General features: G+C 37.5%; 2 protein-coding genes across 2 annotated transcripts; one reads left to right on the forward strand and one right to left on the reverse strand.

The window, feature by feature from the left end:
• The first annotated feature begins 2,461 nt into the window (after window positions 1-2,461).
• Window positions 2,462-3,295, forward strand: LOC138877467 (uncharacterized). The gene has a single exon (XM_070157078.1). It carries the CDS (start codon window positions 2,462-2,464, stop codon window positions 3,293-3,295), a length of 834 nt encoding a protein of 277 aa, XP_070013179.1.
• Window positions 3,296-6,506: 3,211 nt separating this feature from the next.
• LOC138877468 (protein pxr1-like) lies at window positions 6,507-8,103 on the reverse strand. The gene is made up of 2 exons (XM_070157079.1): window positions 7,941-8,103; window positions 6,507-7,150 (listed from the first exon to the last, which is right to left on the reverse strand). Exons 1-2 carry the CDS (start codon window positions 8,101-8,103, stop codon window positions 6,507-6,509), a joined length of 807 nt encoding a protein of 268 aa, XP_070013180.1.
• Between the last annotated feature and the right edge of the window lie 15,460 nt (window positions 8,104-23,563).

Here is a 23,563-nt window from a genome sequence, read left to right on the forward strand (position 1 = left end):
AATAATAGTGGATATTGATTTGTTACTGTTTCCTTATTATTACTAATGCGAACTTTAAAATGTTCTTTATGCTTTTCTCCTGAGTTACTGTTGGTAATTGATATTCCCCCATAGCATGTTCCCCTTCCCATCTTTAACTGCTAGTTCCCGTTATTATTACTTGTCGTATATGATTTAACTCTACAGGTTTATTTGGTAGTCTTGTCCTATCCTAGTCACTACTTCGCCGAGGTTAGGCTCGACACTTACCAGCACATGGGGTCGATTGTGCTAATACTACACTCTGCACTATGTACAGATCTCGGTACCGGACCTTTTGGACCTTAGAGTGGTTGCTGCCTTCAGTGCAGTGGAGACCTGAGGTAGTCCTGCAGACGTCCGCAGGCCTTGGCGTCCCCTTCTATCTTTTATATTATGTTTTCAATGACTTCAGAGTTGTATCTTTCTTTTTAGACAACTGTTTGTAGTATTCGTAGATGGTCCGTGATATTATGATACCAGTTCTGGATAGAGATGTGTTTTGCATTTTTCGTATTAGTATTTGACTAAGTTATCAAATTTCGTCTTCCGCATTTCTTTAATTATTATTATTATTTCGCTGTTGATCGCATGTTGATTTAAAATTGTTAAAAGGTTAAGAAAAAGGGTAATAAGATATATAATACTTGGTTTGCCTAGCTTTCATGAGTATGTGTCATCACGACTCCCAAGAGTGGGAAGTCCGGGTCGTGACACTACCCGAACGAAAGGTATACCTGGGAACAGGGTTAACCCCCGAACTTAGGAGAAAACTTATTCGATTTCTTATTGATAACATAGATTGTTTTGTTTGGTACCATTTAGACATGATAGGGATCCCATCGGAGATAACAACATATCGGCTAAGCCTTGACCTCAGGTTCAAACCGGTGAAACAGAATAGAAGGCCTTAGTCCGAAGTAAATCATGCATTCACAAAGGACGAGGTAACTAAACTTCTCATAATAGGGTCCAGGGACAGGACTTATCCCGAAAGAGAGGTCTTTCTTTATGGTTATGAAATCGTTTTGATTGAAAAGCAAGGGACTTCTTCTTTGCAAAAGGGCAGGTGGGATGGATTTCGACCTTTCTTTTTTAGGTCTCAGGCTAGGTTTTGACTTATATGTCGCTTAGGCTTAGCTCATCAAACAATTGAGGTCCCATAAAAAATGGAGCTTACCAGTTTATAGAATTGAGAAATAGATGTCCTACCGGGGATATCACAACTATTCTACCTGGCGGGGCTGCCCATGTGACTCGTGATGGGCGTCGGGAGGTGAAATATCCAGAATGGTTAGCTAATGTAGTCGTAGTCCCTAAGAAAGGGAACAAACTTAGAATGTGTGTAGATTACAAGGATTTGAACAAGACATGCCCTGAAGACTCTTTTCCACTGCCTAACATTGATCGCATGATCGATGCCACGGCTGGCCACGAGATCCTTACCTTTCTCGTTGCCTATTCCAGGTACAATCAAATTTAGATGAACCCGGGAGACCAGGGAAAGACCTCATTTATCACCAAGTATGGAACATATTATTATTATGTAATACCCTTCGGGCTAAAAAATGTAGGAGCTACTTACCAACGTATAGTAAATAAGATGTTCGAAGAACAAATAGGTAAGTCAATGGAAGTTTATATTGATAACATGCTAGTTAACTCCCTGCGCGCAGAGGACCATTTGGCTTATTTGCAGGAAACGTTCGAGATTTTGAGGAAATATAACATAAAACTCAACCCCGAGAAATGTGCTTTCAGAGTCGGTTCGAGCAAATTCCAAGGCTTCATGGTATATAATCGGGGGATCGAGATCAACCCCGATAAAATCAAGGCCATCGAAGACATCACCATCATGGACAATATAAAAACCATGCAGAGGCTGACTGGACGGATAGCTACTTTAGGCCGATTTATCTCGAGGTCATCGGATCGAAGCCACAGATTCTTCTATTTACTAAAAAAGAAGAACGATTTCACCTGGACCCAGGAGTGCCAACAAGTATTAGAGGGATTAAAGCAATATTTATCGAGCCCACCACTGCTCCACATTCCGAAGGCAGATGAGAAACTTTACTTATACTTGGCGGTATCAAAAATCGCGGTAAGTAGTGTCCTAGTTCGAGAATACCAAGGTACACAATTTCCCGTTTACTATGTAAGCCGAACCTTAGGAGAAGTAGAAATTGGATATCCACACTTAGAGAAATTATCACTTGCACATATAAGCGCTTCTAGAAAGTTAAAATCATACTTTCAATGTCACCATATATGTGTGTTAACCACTTACCCACTTCGTAATATATTGCACAAGCCCAAAATTTCGGGTCGATTGGCCAAATGGGCCGTTGAACTCAGTGGGTACGATATTGAGTATCAACCCCGTACGGCCATCAAGTTTCAAAATTTAGCAAACTTCGTGGCCGATTTAACGCCAATCCTCATGCCCGAAGTTGAAAAGGAACTCTTGTTAAAATCGGGCACATCGTCGGGGGTATGGACCCTTTTCACTGATAGTGCTTCTAATGTGAAGGGGTCCGGGCTAGGCATCGTTTTGAAACCACCCATAGGTAGCACTATTAGGCAGTCTAAAAAAACTTCTAGGTTGACTAACAATGAGTCCGAGTATGAGGCCATGATTGCAGGTCTCGAGCTAGCTAAAAGCTTGGGGGAAGAAGTCATTGAAGCCAAGTATGACTCTTTATTGATGGTGAACCAAGTAAATAAAAGCTTCAAAGTCCGAAAGGATAGAATGCAAAGGTATTTGGACAAGCTACAGGTAACTTTGCATCGCATCAAGGAGTGGACTTTAAACCATGCACCTCGAGAACAAAACGGTAAGGCCGATGCACTTGCAAATTTTGGGTCATCAGTCGAGGAAGACGAGATCAGCCCGGGGACTATCGTCCAACTATCGAGATCTGTAATAGAGGAAGGTCATGCCGAAATAAACTCTACAAGCTTGACCCGGGATTGGAGGAATAAATTTATCGAATATTTGAAGAATGGAAAGCTCCCCTTGGACCCTAAAGAATCGAGGGCCCTTCAGACCAAAGCTGCTCAATTCACATTAGATGAAGATGGAGCATTATACAGAAGGACATTCGACAGACCATTGACGGTATGTCTAGGGCCGGGGGACACCGATTATGTTTTACGAGAGGTCCATGAAGGCACTTGTGGGAACCACTCCGGCGTTGAATCTTTGATTCATAAAATCATCAGAGCAGGGTACTACTGGGATAGCATGGAAAAAGACACTAAAGAGTTTGTTTGAAAATGTGATAAATGTCAAATGTTTGCACCGATGATCCAACAGCCCGGAGAGCAACTTCATTCAGTCCTATCCCCATGGACATTCATGAAATGGGGGAGGGATATCGTTGGCCCTCTACCAACGGCCCCAGGTAAAGCTAAATTCATTTTGTTTATGACTTACTACTTTTCTAAATGGGTTGAAGCACAGGCCTTCGAGAAGGTCAGAGAAAAAGAAGTTATAGACTTCATCTGGGACTATATCATGTGTCGATTAGGGATACCTGCCGAAATTGTATGCAACAACGGAAAGCAATTCATCGGCAGTAAGGCAACAGAGTTCCTCGAAGAATACAAAATAAAGAGGATCTCATCGACGTTGTATCACCCAAGCGGAAACGGACAGGCCGAATCGACGAACAAGACTATCATTCAAAACTTAAAGAAAAGGTTGAACGATGCTAAGGGGAAATGGAGAGAAGTTCTACCCGAAGTCCTTTGGGCATATCGAATGACATCGAAGTCCAGCACAGGGGCAACCCCGTTCTCCTTAGTATATGGCCCCGAGGTCTTAATTCTAGTCGAGGTCGGGGAACCTAGTGCCAGATTTCGACATGCAATGGAAGAATCAAATCATGAGGCTGTGAATAATAGCCTCAAACTATTGGATGAAAAATGAGAAGCTGCGCTTCTTCGGATGGCTGCACAGAAGCAAAGAATCAAGAGATATTACAATAGAAGAGCCAACCTTCGCCACTTCAGAATCAGGGACTTAGTTCTAAGGAATGTCACCCTCAATACTTGAGACCCAAACGAAAGGAAACTAGGCCCAAATTGGGAAGGACCATATCGAGTCCTCGGTATCATCAGAAAGGGATCTTACAAACTTGGCACAATGGAGGGCGAACAATTGCCAAACAATTGGAATTATCACTACTCAAACGATATTATTGTTAAGGTATGGCTTTCTCCCTTTTCCATTTGTATTTGATACTAACTTATTGCAGGTGTTCAATCGAACACGTCAAGAAAATTCTTCAAAATGAAAACCTTAGGTTTTAAAGCACGCGTTTCACTCTTTTTCCCTTAGATTGGTTTTTTCCCAAATGGGTTTTTCCGGCGAGGTTTTTAGCGAGGCAACAATTATGTGCTACCTGAGGAAAATTAAACAGTATCCAAGTCTTATTTTCAATCAACCTTGAATACCGGGGGGCATCATCCTTGAGGGTTATATTTTCGAGAAAAATACGTCATGCCAAACGGTCGAATGAACCGTGTCCATATAGATTAGTCGAGCCCCGATGGCAAAACATGTACACATGTATGAATTATTCAAAGAAGCATTCTTTCTATATCAAACACTTTGTGTCTCAAAGAAAATTTGTTATTATACGAGCTTCATACTTATGATGTTGTGAAAAATTGCTCAAGGGCCAAGCGTAAATATACCTCGAACACCCGGGAACTGTCATTGACAGTCAACATATTCGAGTTATCCAAATTTGAAGAGGCTCCCCTCGATCTATAGGCTAAGTCAATCTTTCTCGGGAACTAACACCTCGAACAAGTTCGAAGTGTTATTGGGGAATAAGCCCAAGAGGCATACCCAAAGGCTATGGCCAAATTAATGCGGCTCAGAGACGTCCGAACCCCACAATCAAAATAGGCCTTCGAGTTCTTTGAAAAGCCGGTTAAAAAAGGATACCCTCGACAAATAATAAAAGGGCTTCGATAAAATCAACCCTTAAAAAACCTTAAGAGGTATCAAAATTATCTTAACACAAACATGCTAAGGCACAAAAAATATAAGGGTTTCAATCGACATCGAACCCTTAAGAAAACCCAATGGGTAAAACATACATGCTAAGGCATAAAGAAATTTTCACTAAGTATTTTAAAGCCAAAAAGGGGAATAGTAGCCATCTTTTAGAGGCCATAATGGCCCAATCTAAAAGAGCCTAAGGTCAAATACACTTAGAGTTCGAGATCTTGTTCTCACTTAATCCAAACCCAAGGGTTCGATTATCCCGAGCCCAAATAAACAATAACTTGATTATGGCTTGGGGACTCACCATTATCCGACACAAACCCTTAAGGGTCTATGCCTCAAATTTCGAACCTTATTCGAACTCGACCATGGTAACTTCGAGGAAGCCACCCGAGACAAAGTCTTGAACGTTCAAAGCACAAGATTGTGCTAAAATTTTACAAGGGAAAAAATATATATATAAAGATCGAGAAGGCATTCAAGAGAAATTTTCTTTCATATATTTGAAAAAAGATATGTACAAGAGACCGACAGAGGTCTTACAAAAAGAAAAAGAAAAAAATCCTAACTATGCCCGGGGCTGGTTTCTCCCTCAAGAGCAGCTTCTCCTTCGGCCCCTCGTTATTGTCAGACCCGCCTTGGCGGCCTTCATCATCATCATCATCATCATCGTCGTCGTCGGAGGAGACGAGAAATCTGGCATCAGCTTCAAGCGCCTTAGCTTGAGTTATCTCTTCAGAGAGGTCGTAAACTCGAGCGTGGATTTCCTCGAGGGTCTCCCTCCGGGATTGACACTTGGCCAAATCATTGCTCCGTCTCTCTAGGTCGTAGGCCCCCCTTAGCTACATTTGAGCAGCCTCAGCATCGTCCAAGTATATGGCAATGGTTTTGTCAGCCACGATCTTCGTCTCCCCGACCTCTGCCTTGGCCTCAACAAGCTTGACCTCGAGCTCGTCGATCCTTTTGGACTGGGCCAAACTTTTATCTTTAGCTCCCCGAAGTTAGGCCTCAGCCTATGCCAGTTTGGCCAAAGTAGCCTCTTTCTCCGCAACAAGGCAGTCCATGTTCTCCTTCCATCGATCACAGTCAGCTTTAATTTGATCGACTTCCCCTCGGAGCAGCTTGATCCTTTCCAGCTTTTGCTGCAACTGAGATACTGAAGTGTTAGCCTCCATAGTTGGGTCGAGTAAACCGTACTCTTTCAAAATGATAGTTACCTACTTATCTAGCTCGGCCTCATCCTTACGAGCCTTAGACAAGTCTGCCCGGAGGTCCCTGAGATCCTCCTCCATTTGACCGCAAAGGAGTTTCAAAGCGTTCCTCTCCTCTGAGGTCTTCTGGAGCTCGGCCTCACATTGGCTCAGGTCGGCCCTAAACTTGGTGAAAGCCTACATAGAAAGAAAGATACAAGTTAGGGTAAAGGGAGAAGGAAAAGAAAATTGCAACAATAGGAATTAATACTTACTTAAGATAAAAGACGTTGAGTCTCTTCGAAAAGGGTAGATGCATCGTTGAGATCGGCGGCGGTATCAACCCTGGTAAAGCAATCCCGGAAGGGATCCTCTTCACTGGGGACTCCGCCTAAGTCAGGCATTTGCAGAGCCTGAGCCTCCCTTATGGCCTCCTTATAATAAGTCGGCATCGAGGGAGAGTGACCTATTGTCATGGCCCCAAGCAAATCACTCGGGGCGCTCTGTTCAGCCCTAGGGATCTCGGAACCTGCCCTTTCCGGTGTGCTTGTTGATGGCCGAGGAACAATCTCGACCTCGGGCGATTCAGGGGCTTTGCTCGCATCTTTATTTGAAACCTCATCATCACGAGGCAGGGTCTCCGGCTCGGAGGGCTTGGCAGCTTCAAGCGGCTTCCTGGCTCGATCTACCAGCACCGAGTCTTCACCCTCGTCTTCTTCTTCTTCATCTAGCTGGTGGAACGATTCTATATCCACTGGAATGAGACTTTTCCTGCGTTTTCGAGCTGGAGCCTTTTTATCTTGGGAGTCCTCGGTCTTTGAGACCTTTTTCCTCTTATTATCTTTCCCTGATTTTGGAATCGGGGACTCGGTCTTTTCCCCAAACGGGGCCGACCTCATTTTAGAGACATCTCCAATGCCTGCATGAAGGAGAATCAAGTATGAGTAAAGAGGCATCTTCGATAAAGAGGAAAGCGTCAAAAGCTTACAAGATGAATTTACCATGATGTTTAGCTTCCTATATGCCCCTCGCCAAGTCACGCCAGCAGCGCTCGGCATAAGAGAAAGTCGAGGCTAGTCTACGGACCCCGGTCTTAGTGGTCGGTGACCGCATGAGGCATCCAAGTGACCGCTACGAAATAGATGAAAGCATTACATAATGCAAAAAACGGAGTACGAAGGCTAATGGGTAAAAACTTCACTTATATTCGAGGTTCCACTTCTCCGGGAATGGCACTTTCTCCTATAGGATGATGTCGCAGGTCCTCAATCGCATGAACCAGCTCATCCAACCCCGATCTTTATCCTCATCCTTGCTAGCAAAAAAGGCCTTGGTCGCCTAGCGTTAGAGCTTGATCAACCCTCGAAAAAGCCGAGGTCGATATAATCGAATGAGATGGTTGAGGGTGAACTCCAACCCCTCGGCCTTGCTGTAAAAGAAACGGAGCATGATCACTATACGCCAGAACGAGGGGTAAATCTAGCCAAGAGTGACCTGGTACCTCTTGCAGAAATCAATGATGACTAGATCGATGGGACCCAGTGTGAAGGGGTAATTGTAGACACTTAGGAACACATCTACATAAGTGGTGATACTCTCCTTGGGAGCAGGGATCTGTACCACAACCTCGTCTCCCTAGCCACAATCCCTCCTTATAGCCTTGAGGTGTTTCTCCGTTATCGAACAAAAATATCTCGACATGTGCTCACATCGGCTAGGGATGGATGGGGGATTCTCGACTTTGAAGTCATTCTTTGTAACACAGGGGCTAGGAACAAACTCGTGAAGGGCCGACGCTTTATCACCGTCCTGTCGGGAAGAAGAGGAGGAAGCTTTCTCCTTTTGAGGAATTGTTTTGGAGGTTTTTGCCATTGGTTCAGGTTGGAGGAAGCAGAAAGAGGTGGAGTCTTATATTTTTTGGTGCTAAAAGGGTTGGATCAATAGGCAGAGAAAGAGAAGAGATGGAGAGAGGGAGAGATCAAGAAATTTGAAGGTGGAAGCAAAATATTTGATTCAAATAGAAACCCTGTATTTATAGGCGCACGGTGACAGTTCGTCGGCACTAGTGGCCGACCGCCACTGGCAAACATTTAATGTTTTGGATAAATGAACCGATGGGACGTTTCGGTCACCTCAAGTGCTTACGTCATGGGGATGACATCATCATCAGGGCCTCCAAAAATCGAGGTTCAAGTCGTTTCTTGTTATTTTATTCTAAGAAATGATGGGACTATCTGTATATGGTGGAAATCGGGACTACCCGATTTCGTTCTTCGATGGAAAAAGTGATACCACATCGGGAGGCCAGGACACCGAGATCGGGTCGAAGCTCCTTTCCAATATCGAGGTTGAGGTACATATCATTTTTTGAGGTCGGAAGAAGGCCTACTTCGAGATAATACCGTTATAATTTACTAAGAGAAAGAGCGAGATACCCATAATAGCCCAAAGATCACAGTGTAAATTTCGGAACGGGTTGGTCCTTGGCGGTTAGACAGTTGTCCAATATAATTTCCTACTATAATTAGAAGTGTAACTTATTTAGGATTCCCTATTATATAAAGGGGAGCTCATTCATCTCTAATGGACGGTTCATTGATAAGAAATATATGTTCATCACTTTCTTGCTTACTGTTCATCAGAGTTGTCTTATAATTTGCTATCCCACCTCGAGACTGTCATAGGTCAAGGTCGATATTTAGCTTGTGTACTGGTTTGACTTATTTCATTCTCCAATTTATCTGTTTAATTCCTTGTTTATCAATTGGTATTGGATTAAATCGCATATCTTTAAAATCACAATATAAGTTTAATTGTTACTCAAATTTTAAAATAAATAATGGGTAAATAGTTTGTGGTGGGTGGGTATTTGCAAAAGATCCCCATACAAAAATTTTAAAGTCGCCCAGCCAATCTCTAAGACAAACATGTTTATTGACAAAATGATCCAATTGCAACACAAAATAATATACTTATAGAATAAGATTCGGCAATTAAAATTATATTTAGGCTAAATACATATACAACCCATCTAACTTGGCACCATTTTTTATTTTTGCACTTTTATCTCTACCTTGTTCCATTTTGGCCCTCCAACTCTATTTCTTATGTTCCACTTTAACACAAAAGCTGAAACAAGTACAAAAATATAGCGTGTGTGTATACCCAAATCTGAGGTGTAATAAATATTCAATTAAATATTGCCACATGGTTTTTTCATTCATGTCAAACGGGTCAATACTAAAATACCTGAACCCGATTGTTTTTTTTCATCCACTGTTGCCCCATCTTCATTCTCTATGTTCCAAAGCTTTCATCTTCCGATTTCATACCTGGCCCGTTTAGATGAAATAAATCCACAAAAAATACGGCCGAGTTCAAGTATTTTAGTATTTACCCGTTTGACATGGATGAAAAAACAAGGTGGCAACATTTAATTGGATATTTATTACACCTTAGATTTGTGTATACACCCGCGCAATATTTTTGCATTGATTTCAGCCTTTGTGTTAAAGTGGAACATAAGAAATAGAATTGGAGGGCCAAAATTGAGCATATAAAATAGAGTTGGAGGGCCAAAACGGAACAAGGTAGAAATAGAGTGCCAAAATGAAAAATGGTGCCAAGTTGGATGGGTTGTATATGTATTTGGCCTTATATTTATTATTAATACTTGATGGTTATTTACTATACTAGTCTTACGGTACGCGTTTTGCGCGTGTACCCTATATCATTTAAAAACTTATATACATATTATTAAACTTTATATATCTTACATGCAATTATTAAGTGTCATTGGATAGCAGTTTAAAATTTAAAGTTGAGTTGGAGAGTAGAATAAATATGAACATTGGGATAAGTTATATCTAATAATAGTATTTAGAAGTATTTGCATTTGTATTTGTATTTGTATATAACGAGAGAATGAACCACAATTTTTCATAAAAAATCTTTCTATATATTTTTATTTTTTTATTATTACTAAGATAATTAAATTATATAAAACTAATTACAGTAGAACCCCTCCAAATTAATATTATCGGGACCATAAAATATTATTATTTTGTATAAGTATTATTTAATTGATAAATTAATTATTAATTTAAAAAATATTTTCGAGATTCAATGAAGATTAATTTTGATTACATCAAAATCATTGTATCTTACTAATTTATGTATCATATTTATTGAATTAATATAAAAAATAAATAAATTATACATAATGTACAATGTATGATGTATGATTCATTGTAATATTTTTTGTTAAATAATTCATTGTATTATTTATTCATTGTACTTAATAAAGTATTGTAATGTTTATTGTTCTTAATAATCAAATATTAGTCATTGTATTTTTAATAAAATTATTCAATGTATGACGGTGAGAGAATAACTATATAAGCAACGTAGAGAATTTCTTCAAACTTACCCAACAATGGCTTCTCATCTAAAAGTGTCACAAAATCAACAATGACAGATTAATGAACTTGAGGTCATGATTAATCATTTTGGTTATAGCAATAAAATGGATGTCAAGCCTGTTGAATTATCCGGATGAAAATGATACATGTTCAGAGGTCCAGAGCTTAGAAGAAATTATGGATACCATCGGAGAAAACAATATTGATGACGAAGTTGAAGACGATACAATACCTTTGGAACCAGTTACGCGTAAGGAAGTACTTATCACGTCTAGAAATGTTCCCAATTTTTTGGTGCAGTTCGAGAAGACAACACCAGAACTTTTGGCTGCAATATGAAAAGTTAGAGATGAGCTTCAACTAGATTTAAATTTTAATAAAAAACAAAAAATACTAGAATTATATTTTACAAAATTGTCTTAGATATTTTTATAATTTTAAAGAATTATTAATTTATAATATTAATGGGACCATATATTTATATAGGTGTAGTGACCCGATCGGTCGTTTTGCTTTTTAGATCCCCGTTCCTCTAATTAAGACTCCCGTATATGCTTTTACTATTTTATAACTTGCGGGAATGATTGGTTCGGGTTGAAATTGAAACACCTAGTTCCTTAATAGTGGCCTAAGATAACCAAGTTTGACTTGATTCAACATTTTGATTTCTAGGCTTACAGGTAGGGGTCAGTTTGGTATGGTGTATAAGAAGAAATAATCATGGTATAAGGGAGTTGTTATAGTTATTCCATGTTTGATATATATTTTCTATCCATGTTGGTTAATCCTTGTACAAAGTTATACGCCAACTTTGGCACAATTTTATACCATTATCAACATGGAATAGTTAATCTATGCATAGTTTCATCTTTCTTGTTCATTAATCTATGGAATAATTAATCAATTCATTCTCCAAAATCTGTAGCCAAGTTTCGTCTTTCTTGTTAAACAACCGATCGAGGTCCTCCATATTTCATGACATAATTTACACCTTATTATATGATCATATAAATTAGGGGAGATAAACCCCTTCAGGATAAACTCCGCCTTATCATTAATCTGCTTCTACTTCTTACGCGCATTGCTATTTTTCGGTGCATCAGCATGAGGATTTGTGTTAATCCCATTGACAACTCCCACAAATCCTCATCAAGTATGACTCCATACAAGTCTTTCATACCTTGTAGTTAGACTGATTCAATAACTCCATCCCCAGTCCATTAGCACGACCACCAAATCCATTTAGAGAAACTATTTGAATCAACCACTAACCCGACCTTGCAAATATATCTAGAAGCCAACTATGGCTCAGATACCATGTAAAGAATAGCAGAAGAAAAGTATTATTGGATAACTTCTACTAGCCCAAGATCATTAACCAAGATTGGAGGATTCAACTAAAGAAGAGAATCTTGAAAAAAGAAGAGAGTTTTCATATAGGAGAACTTGTTTAGGAAAGAACGGTTTTCTTGATTTTTGGCTTAGTTACAAATGCCGAAAACTGCTCCTATTCATACTTGTATATGGATGATTCTAGATAAAATATTAATCTAGACAATTCTATCATCTCCTACTAATATCTTCCTTAAATATTCAAGACTCTAGAATATTTGGATATTTCTTAAGCACAACAAATATCAAAGATATTACTCCATAATTTTCTAGAAACTTCATCTATCTATAATTTTTACTCTTCCAAAAAATCGACTTTATTTTTTCACAATGTTGATATTCAAAAGAAGAGTCTTAAGTATTTATAAAATGTTTAACCACCTAAAAGTAAAATATATATTAAATCGCATCAACAAAATACACCCAAATTCATGCATTAAAATATAAAAGATCAAGTCATCAGAATATTGAAGTTATGCATTTTAAGAACGACCTTAAATTTAGTTCTCTCAACATGCACAGGTACTTATCACTCCTAGAATACAAATTTTGGACATCAAAGAAGCATTCTTCTGCAATATATTAAGTATAACAGAAGTATGAAGATTAGTTCTCTCAACATGCACATGTACTTAGCACTCCTACAATACAAATTTTGGACATCAAAGAAGCATTCTTCTACAATATACTAACATGCTATAAGCCGACTCATTTATGCTTATAGTTTTTAATTTGAACTCCTACCACTTCGTTTCGGAAATTACCTTTTCGATCTTCAATGAAGAAATAAAAGAACAGGACACAACTCACAAAATGCAGCAAGAAGATGACTGGCGCGAGAAACAAAACAAAGATGACAACCCTAAAAGGTTTTTAACGTTAGTAATTCTTACGACTGTATTACCGTTTATAAATTGTTTATTTATCAAAAATAAAACCTAGACCTTAGTTTATCTCATATAGTTAATTTAACTAAATTTAGTGTATACATCGTGTGTAATAAGTTTTTTCCCTCACAACAGCATCACAAGACATGATGAACGCTAGAGTGAAAATAAAAAAAGTGAAAAATAGTATCCATGGGATTTGCAAAAAGAGGCGACAAGACTTCCTGCTCATGGAATCAATACTTGTGAATTTTTCCTATAAAATAAATTAACTCATCAGAAAATATTGTTCAAAAGTAGTTACCAGTTCCATTTAAAAGATAGAAGGATATATCATTTCTTAACAATTACTTCCTTCGTTCACTTTTAATTGTTAAGTATTCTAAAAATAAATTTTTATTTTTACTTGTCACTTTTCGCATATCAAGAGAAAAAATAATTTATTTTTCCTATTTTACCCTTAGTATTAATATCTCATTCCAAATCATTTTTCAAATCCATTAAGACTATACACCAATTAATATGGGTATCATGATAAATTATGTACTTTATTTATTATATTTTAAGGGGTATGCAAAGTTAATAGTGGACAAGCTAGCAGAGGTGGTCCCAGGATTTGAGCACGACGTGGACACCATTATATGCTACTATTACTAGGGATAAAATGTGACGGGCAACTTTTTGGAAGCTCAATGATTATGATGACTTATCATCCAAGTACAAGTAAAAAGAAGCTCTAAAAAAATAGAAAACATCGAACAAAGAGAGATTTCTTCGCAAAATAGGTGCTATGGAAAGGGAAGGTATTTGATTTAAGACTGTTTCAAACATTAAAATTTCTTGATCTTTCTCAATTAAAAAAGGTGTCTATGGTCAAAAAGGTGTTCAAACTTCAAAAACTATCAAAAAACTTACTAAACAAATCAAGATTAAGGGTGTGCTAATAGTTAAAGAACTGAAGAAAAGCCTCAAACTCTTAATTAGTTGTCATTGCCGAGTCAGAGTTGACGGATATCCGCTACTTTGTCAAAGTGATTGTTGAAGAAAATTGTGGCAGAAAAATTTGTATTTTTCTACTTCTGAAGCGCGATAAATTATAATTTGAGGCTTTTAATTTTAAGGGAGGAATTTGAAAAAAAATAAAATTAAGTAAGTTGACTATGATATATTAAAACTAATCTATAATTGAATTCAAAAGAAAAGATAAAAGTAAAAAGTGAAGCAGTTTGCTATTAAGTACAAATTTGTTGAATTCAAAAGAAGTTAAGTAAGTTGACTGTTATATATTAAAACTAATCTATAATTGAATTCAAAAAAAGATAAAAGTAAAAAGAGAAACAGTTTGCTATTAAGTACAAATTAATTGAATTCAAAAGAAGTATAATAAAAAGAAGAGGAGTGTGAGCACCTATGTGACGACCCGGCCAGTCGTCTCATGAGATACCGCTCCGTTTTCCCTATTTCTGTTTTTTTATGCTTTGTTTATCCGTGTTATGTGATATAGGGTTGGTCGGATTGAGTCCGGAAGGAATTTGGTAAGGTTTGAGACACTTAGTCTCTTTTGAGGGAGCTTAAGTGGAAAAGTCAACCGGATGTTGACTTATGTGTTAGAGGGCTCGAAAGTGAATTCTGGTGGTTCGGTTAGTTTTGGGAGGTGATTTCTGGCTTAGGAGTGTGATCAGAATGAGTTTTGGAGGTTCGGAGTAGATTTAGGCTTGAATTGGTGAAGTTGATATTTTGGCGATTTTCAGTCGATAGGCGAGATTTTGATATAGGGGTCGACATGGACTTTCGAGAGTTTCAGTTGTTTCGTTCTGTCATTTGGGATATGTGTGCAAAATTTTAGGTCATTCGAACGTGGTTTGGTTGGGTTTTTGATGAAAAGCATAATTCGGAAGATTTTAGAAAGCTTGGCTTGAATCCGATGTGTTTTGAGTGATTTGATGTTGTTTGAGGTATTTTGGTGATTGGAACAAGTTTGAATAAGGTATTAGGATGTGTTTGTGCCTTTGGTTGAGGTCCCGGGGGCCTCGGGTGAGTTTCGGGTGGTCATTCGGATCATTTTGAAGTTGAGAAATTGCAGAAAATCTATTCAGCTGTTGCAGGGATTTTACCCTTCGCGTTCGCGAGTGGACCCTCACGTTCGCAAAGAGTCAGTTGGGGAAGGCAAAGATTAAGCCTTCGCATTCGCGATGGGAGTTCCGTGTTCGCAAAGGGCTGAGGATTGGTGCATCGTGTTCGCATGATAGGTGTCGCGTTCGCATAGAAAGAATGGTGAGGCTGATCTTCAGTGGATTTAACTCATTGCATTTGCAATGGGGCTGAACGCATTCGCGGAGGTTTGCCTGGGTAAAGCATCGCATTCGCGATGGTTGTGTCGCATTCGCGAAAGAGGATTTTGGTCAAAATTATTTTTGTGCTTCACGAACGTGAGGCTTTGACCGCGTTCGCGAAGAAGGAATTTATCCCTGGGTAGAAGGTTTTAAAACTCATCTTGTCCGCGAGGATTGGGTTTATTTCCTCCATAGTTCGTCATTTTGGGAGATATTTGAAGGAGATTGAAGAGGGATTCAAGGGGAATCGTTGGGAGGTAAGATTCTTGGACTTAAAACTCGATTATTATGTGAATTCCCCCTAGAAAATCATGGAATCTAAGCCTAAAATTGAAGAATTAGGGCTTGAAAATTTAGACTTTTGATTGGGGATTTGAAGGACCATTTGGGGTCGGATTTGAGAACTTTTGATATGTATGAACTTGTGGGAAGATAATAAATCTATTGGTGTAAAAATTTCTGAATTTCGAGACATGGGCCCGGAGGTTGGGTTTTGGTAATTTCGGGATTTGTGCCCTTTATTAATTATTTTCGCTTGGGCTTTGTTCCCTTAGCATATTTTGAAGTCCTTGTTCTGATTTTAGATAGATTCGATGCACGTGGAGGCCGATTTGAGGGGGAAAGGCGTCACAAGTTAGAGATTTAGCTGGTTCAAGGTGAGTAATGATTGTAAATGATGTTCTGAGAGTTTGAAACCCCTGATTGCACATCGTAGTGCTATATTAAGGTGAGGCACACACTTGATGATGAGCGTGGGGTCGTGCACTGTTGGGGATTGTGACTTGGTCCGTCTTGAATGACTATTTTACCGCATATTTGATTGAAAACTATTTGCTATCATCATTATTTGGGCTGAATGCCATATTTGGGCCTAGTGCAAACTATTTGAACCCTTTGGGGATTTTTATTGATATTTTCTCACTGTTTTGACCTTATACTTGAACTCAGTCATGTTAATTTCCTCTGTTTTATTACTCAGCCATGTTTACTCAGCTTTTAAGACTTAAATGATATTTTAAATGATGTTTGGGCTGAGAAACACTGTTTTACTATTGCCCGAGAGGCTTGTGATGATTTTTGACTGAGTAAGGCCGGGGGCCTACATTGTGAGGAAACACTGATACTGATTTGTGGCTGAGGGACTGAGATATGTACACCACGAGGTGGCTTGATTGATATGAGGCCGAGGGCTTAGATTTGATGCCACGAGATGACTTGTTATTATGCTTGGGCCGTAAGGGGCCTCTCCAGGAGTCTGCACACTCCTAGTGAGCACGGGTACCCATTGTGATGTGAGATTGAGCCCGAGGGGCTAGTACAGTCCTGAGATGTTACTCGATGGGTGGATTTGTTGATACTGTTGTTGATACCCAAGTTTTCCTGTATATTTTATATGCAAATTACCGCTCAAATAGTATATATATACATATATAAGTATGTTCAAGGGTTTTTTTTATTTTTTATTAATTTTTAAAGATTTTTAGATCAATTTATTGCCCTATTTTATCAAGAAAAACTCAATAATTATTCCCAAAATTGTCATTTTGGCAATTCACTTATTATATTCTCATATTTATACTAAAATATAGCTAACATAATTTTTTCATAATTTTACAAATTTATTTAGTATTTTTAAAAGCTAAATTGCATATAATTGCAATATTAGCCTATTTTAAAATTTAATTGTGGTTATAATTATAAAATTGACTCGAGTATTTTTATTTTTATAATTATACATTATTAATCATTTTAGTACCTTTTAATTATTTCCAGAAATTATTTTACTATTTTTTATAAAATAAATAAGGGAAAATGACTATTTAAATGATAGCCCATTTGTATTTCAATTTTGGCCAGATTGGGCACCCCTAATTGAACCCAATTTCAGCTCCCATTACCTGGCCCAAATCTTAAATTTACCCGACCCACGACCCTCTTAATAACCCACCCGAATCCCTCTTTCAATCCCAACCGTTGATCATTTAGATCAACGGCTCATACTCACCCTTTCCTTTTTAATTTCCCAATACCCCTTAACCCCTAATCATTTCTCACCGGTAGCCGCCCCCGGGTTTACCCTCTCCCAAATTCTCTCTCAGAAACCCTAGCTGTCTTCCTCCACTTCCACCCTAAAACCACCGGAATCCATGGCTTCCAAGGCCATAGAAGTCCTATACTGGCCTCCTATAACTCCTACACGTTTGGTTACTGAAGTTTCAAGGCCTGACCACGAAGAATCTTGTCCCAGATCTTGTTTGATTCGAGTTCTATGGCCACCTCCGGCCTTGCTCCGACAAGCTATGACTATTCGAGCCTGATCTCGACTTCTCCTGCTCAGATCAATGACTCTCCAAGCCTTTCTCACCATCTGGTTTCTTCTGAAACTCTAACTTTTGAGGTTCTTCTGATTTCTTTAGATCTGTTCTAGATCCGTGTTTTCCCCAAACTTTTAAACGGTTTCTCGAGATTTCTTTCAACAAACTATGCTTTAAAACCTTTATCTTTCTGATTTAGGGTTTTTGTTAAGTTATTTAGATGCTTCTCTGATTTTATTTTTCTCTTGTGTGTTTCTTCTACTATGTTTCTTATTAGTTTCTTCTACTGTGATTTTTATGTGTCTCTCTTAGTGTGTTCTTATGAGTTCTTCTACTGTGTCTTCCTATGTGTTTCTTCTACTATGTTCTTATGAGTTCTTCTACTGTGTTTTGCATATTGTTATTTTACTATGTTTCTCATGAGTTTCTTCTACTGAAAGATGCATGTTAAAGGTCTCAGTTCCTTTCTGAAATCTCTGAACTTGTTTGATTTCAAAAGAAAAAAAAAGCCCTAACTTCTTTAAACCTATTTCGAGTTTCTGAAGTTATCTCATCTACTACTCGATTAGGCTTCCAAAGCTTTGTTTCGACCTTTGTTTCTTTATATGGTTCTGATTCCCTGTTAAACTCTTCTAAGGTCTTTCTACTGGACCCTTTGTATTCTATTTGATACTCTCTCTCTCTTTTACATTGCTGAGTTACTGAGACTGACCTATGTGACTACCATGTTCCTATAGTCTACTACTTACTGATTTTGTAATTGCATGACGTTTTTCTTTGTCCTAAATTTAGCCTCGCATACTTGTGTGCTCTTTATAAGTGCTAAACTTCCCTCTAAAATGACTTTTAATTTTTGATTAATTTCAGACTTCCTTTTCGTAAGCCTGATTGATTTCTTTCCTTTATTGCTGATTTCCATGTTACTTGGTCGAAAACATTCCTTAGCCTTTCTGACTTAGTTTATTCATGGACCAGTAATTACAAATCTCTGACTCCTTGATTTACTACGTACTAATTGATTTTTATATTATTTATTTAATCGTGTATTTCAAAAATTTTCCCTTAAGTAAACTCTTATGTATCTACTCCTAATTGCCTATTTTGCATAAGATGCTTACTTGATCCCTTTCCTTAAATAATTTTGTTCATTATCGTTTAAGTTTAAACTCATTAATTAAAGGAAGTTTCGTACTAATTGATTTTAATTGATACTCAGTTCCTTAATTATTTTCTTACCTTCTTTCTGCCTGTTTTTACACTATAAATACCTGCTCTTCATTGACACAAACACACCAACACTCATAGTCTTTCTGAATTTATACCCATACTCAAAAGTATTTTCTCTTGTTACTTGTACTGTGGTCTATTTGTAAATCCTGCTGCCTGCTTTTCTCTATTTGTTTCTTTAAAAACTGGTATGTCCTGATTTAAGGTTTTCAACACTATAACAATGTGTTTATTTACTACCTTTGTATGCATGTCTGCCTACTGCTTCTGTATAGTTCAACACTTACTTTAGCATGCTGAAATTTCTTTCTGCCTGTTCTATTATGAATCCCAAACCCCTACCCCTATGTGTTCATGCTATGGTTTAAGGCATGACAATACTGCAAATTATTGTCCATGAATCAAACTTGATCCCCTGGGATCCTAGCCTCTAATAATGTGTGTTCTAGCAGGCTTATAGGTATGCTAGCATTCTCCATTGCTGGGCATGCCTAAAGCCTGCCCTTACCTAAGCAATAGGCTCTTCACAATTTCTCTATTCCCCTGGACCCCTTATGGGTACTTATTTGTAGTTGTTTCCCTCTCCTTTCCCCCTTTAGCATTCTGTTCTTCACTTGCACACCTTCTTAGTCTTAAGTTCTGCCCCCCTCCTGTGAGCCTTGCCTTGGGACCCTTTGAGCTCTCTCTGAACTTGGACACTTGAGGGCTGGCCCTTCCACACTACACTTATCCCTATTCTAATAATACATTTGGGTGTGAGCATTGCCCGGAGTCCCATTGCGACTCTTAGGGAACTTTGACACACTCAAATGGGAGAAAGGCTTTGGATCATGATCTCTTGGAGTTGGTTTACCTCATAACTCAGTGAGGAAGTCAGAATCAGGCTTCCTCTAGTTGTACTTTTATTTATATTTTTCTAATGTATTCTTATTTTATTTCGGTCTGTAATAATTTGTAATAAACTCTTGGGGATGGTTAGTGAAAAAGGTGGGTAACTATGTATGAAAAGGGTAGATACCATAGGTATTTTGAATTATGCATATTCAAATGCATATAGAAATCATGGCTATAGGTCAGTTTGAATTATGTATATCCCAATTCTCACATAGATACCATGTCTATAGGTATTTTGAATTTTGCATACTCAAATGCATATAGACATCATGCCTATAAGTTGTTCTGAATATCCAATTCTCATATACAAATCATGTCTATAGGTATTTTGAATTCTGCATATTCAAATACATGTAGAAGTCATGCCTATAGGATTGTTTAATTCTGCGTATTCAATTACACCTAGATACCATGTGCATAAGCCTTAAGCAAAGTTCTGCAAACTAGATACCATATTTGTAGGATTAAAACCAGTCTTATGCATTTAGATACTATGCCAATAAGGTTTTCTGCATTTTTACCATGTCTACAAGGTTCAAAATCAACAACGCGTATAAAGCATGCCTATAGGAACTCCTAATCGAACCTGAGCCGTTTCATTCACGTATAGAGCTAAAATTGGTAATAATGGGTACTGCTAGTTGCAGAACTTGTAACCAATTCATTAAGGCTTGCCTCTCTTTTAACAATCTGATTACCCTTATTTAGCGAGTTTAACCAGTATGTTTCAGACCCTACTATTTCATTGCTTTTCTAAATCTAGTAGATATTATGCCTATAAGATCCTTGTCCAACGCTTAGGCAAGCCTTTGGGTAAAATTATAAGTTGAATCTGTTGTCACACCTCCATTTTACCACCCGAAAGATGATATAATGGAGTGTTTTTCCAATTAAAGTGACATGAATTATTTATTTATTTTTATCAGAATCGCCACTTGGAATAAATTATGGTGTTCCAAGTCAGCGGTTTATTTTTAATCCCGAATCGAGGAAATTTCGACTTTCCAATTGAAGTCTGCGAACCAGAAATTCTAAATAAGGAATTCTGTTAACCTGGGAGAAGGTGTTAGGCATTCCCGGATTCCGTGGTTCTAGCATGGTCGCTTAGCAATTTATACTTGGCTTTATTGTTTAATTACTCATTTTTAAAACCTATGTCCAATTATCTTTTTATCACTTTTAAATCACTTGAATTATGCGTAATTAAAGAATTGAGTTACGCGTACGTATACTCTTTTCTTTTGGCGCGTCAAAATCATGTCACGCGTACGTGTCCACAATCAATAACGCTTTGTTTATTTTATTAAGACAAGTTTGGTTGAGGTTGCGCGAACGCATACCTTGATTTTAACTTGAAAAATCATAACTATGTCACGCGGACGTGTACATAATCAAAAAAGAAATTGACTGGTTAACACCAACCTGAAGCATACTAGTGTATTCAGGATATTCCATTTATTTTTCTTTTTAGATTCGAGACATTTAGTTGTGTATTATTATATTTTGTTTCTATTACAAAGTGTCTTAAATTAGTTCCTAATTCATCCTCTCATAATTTTTTAGCACTCTTTTTATTTCTTGCAATGTTCTTGAATTAATTCGCAATCCGCATCACTTCCTCTCTTATGATTATTTTTCACTAATAGGCATAAAATATTCTATGCCTATTTAGTATACTCTTCGTGAAACCTTTTTGTTAAAATTGACATATAAACACGAGCAACAACTCGGCCAAAATTCAGCCATGACCTTTTGTAACTAATTAACATAATAACAAGACATTAATTTGAAAATACAGCCACATAACTATCACAATCAAGAGAACCGATTCTTGACTCTAAAAAAATGGGAATCAACAAACTAATCCAATTCTTGAAACTATTTCAAACAAAATTATCCTAGTATTATCTCTGTTATATATATATATATATATATATATATACTATTTTTATACTTTCCCTTTAAGACTAAATGCATGATCAAATTAACAATTTACGGAAGTGATTTAAGCTTACAAGAATAGCTCGGTCATTTACACTCTGTCGACTATATTTATTAGAATACTCGTTTTCTTGGAATGATTCTTCTTTCAAACCTTTAATTACAAAGAACGATATTAAGAGCGTTAACACTAAATGTTAACACGACTAGAACTTCTCAAATTCTTATACCATAAAATGTTTAAAAATATAGTGTTAACATATTTAGCAATATATATGAACCAAATATTAAAGAAATGAAGAGGAACCTTTTATGAAGATCAACATGGTAAAGTTCTTCCAAACAATCCATACCCCAAATTCAATATGCATAATTTAAACCACAGAGTTCAAGCAAACAATTCCCAATCTACCACAATTCTAAGTTAAACGCATTAATGGAAAACTTATACATTTTGAGCTAAACTTGACTGACTAATATAGTACATCACAAGCAGAATCGAAAAGAAAATTTTACACGGATCAACCTAATACTGAATTTATGCTTTAAGACAACTTCTCATTTATTCTGCAAATCCATTACATAAACCACTGAGGTTCAAAATGTGTACCTGATGATAGCAAAGGAAACACCAAAGAAATGAAAGCTCATCAGTCAGCAGAGATAGGAAGGAACAGCCCAGTTTTAACCCAAGAAAACAACTATTAACCCCAGATAATTCAATGAAACAGTATATGGAAGATGGTTTTAGCCAATTCGAGATTGAAAACCAGAAAATAGAAATCAATGAAACAATATTTTCCAGTTTTTTTTCTAGTATTTTCAGAGTTATTTTTCTTTGTATTTTTAAGTACTAGCCTCTCTCTTCTGTATTTATCTCTGTGGTCTTCTTCTGATTTTCAGCTCCCTTAAATGGGCATTTAATTAGTGCATTTTTCACTACAACTTATCTTCTCCATTTTAAATTATCCACTCAAATTAGTGCTTTTAGTTAATTCAATAATGCAATTACTACCCTACCACTATTAGAATCTTCTCAATTAGTGACCACTTGTATAAAACTTATAATAGTCAATTCTTATTAATACAGTGTTAAATAAGAAGTTATACCAAACTACTGAACTAATCCTAATTATTCTGACTAAGTGATTAAATGAGATACGATTTCAAAGTCTTAAAACAAGCTGATATCCCAATTATACAAAACAAATCCACAAGACCAGTCTTAAAGAAACAACAGTGAACAAAAATAATTTATACAAAAAACTGATCGAATTTCAAATGAAATTGACCAAAAAAAGAAAAAGAGACGAGGAAGACGAATATCAGAATAAAAATTAATAGAATATAAACATAGAATCAGGACAGAGACTCACCGGTCATTAGTAATTGAAGAAAACCTTCGAATCTTCAATTTTTAAACCAGATTTTGACTTTAACTGTGTGTTCTTATCAAGAACACATAGATAAAGTCAAAATTAGCTTAAAGTATCGGCGAATCTTGACTCTGCAGTTTTAGGTTTAAAACTTAGATTCATTATTCGACAAGTTCTAGTTTAATTCGAGGGTAACAAATCGTGGATTAAGGAAGAGGAGAGGGAGGTGGCTTCAGGGTGTTAATTTGGGAGGGATTGGAGCCGGTGCCGCCACCGGAAGGCTGTGGTGAATGGTGGCGGCTGCTAGGGTTCATCCCTTTAAATCGAGATTCGAACAGTTCTAGGGATGTTCGAGGGAACTGGAGCAGGGATTTGGTATAAGGGGCTTATGATGTTCATGGGGTGTGGTTTTCAAGCGGATTGGAGCCAGCACTGCCGGGTTTAGGGCGGTGGAAAAGGGTGGCGGCTACTAGGGTTACTCGTCTCTGAAGAGATGATGTGAGACGAGTGAGAGGAGGGGGGTGTTCTGAGGGGGTGGGGTCTGTT

Source organism: Nicotiana sylvestris, chromosome 9 (assembly GCF_000393655.2).
Source record: "Nicotiana sylvestris chromosome 9, ASM39365v2, whole genome shotgun sequence".
In the NCBI taxonomy this organism is placed as follows: Eukaryota; Viridiplantae; Streptophyta; class Magnoliopsida; order Solanales; family Solanaceae; genus Nicotiana; species Nicotiana sylvestris.

Coding starts and splice junctions, on each gene's coding strand:
- LOC138877468 (XM_070157079.1), bottom strand. CDS start 8,103: ATGGCAAAAACCTCCAAAACAATTCCTCAAAAGGAGAAAGCTTCCTCC. Junction 7,151..7,940: donor CCCATCCATCCCTAGCCGAT/GTGAGCACATGT, acceptor TCCTTCATGCAG/GCATTGGAGATGTCTCTAAA.
- LOC138877467 (XM_070157078.1), top strand. CDS start 2,462: ATGCCCGAAGTTGAAAAGGAACTCTTGTTAAAATCGGGCACATCGTCG.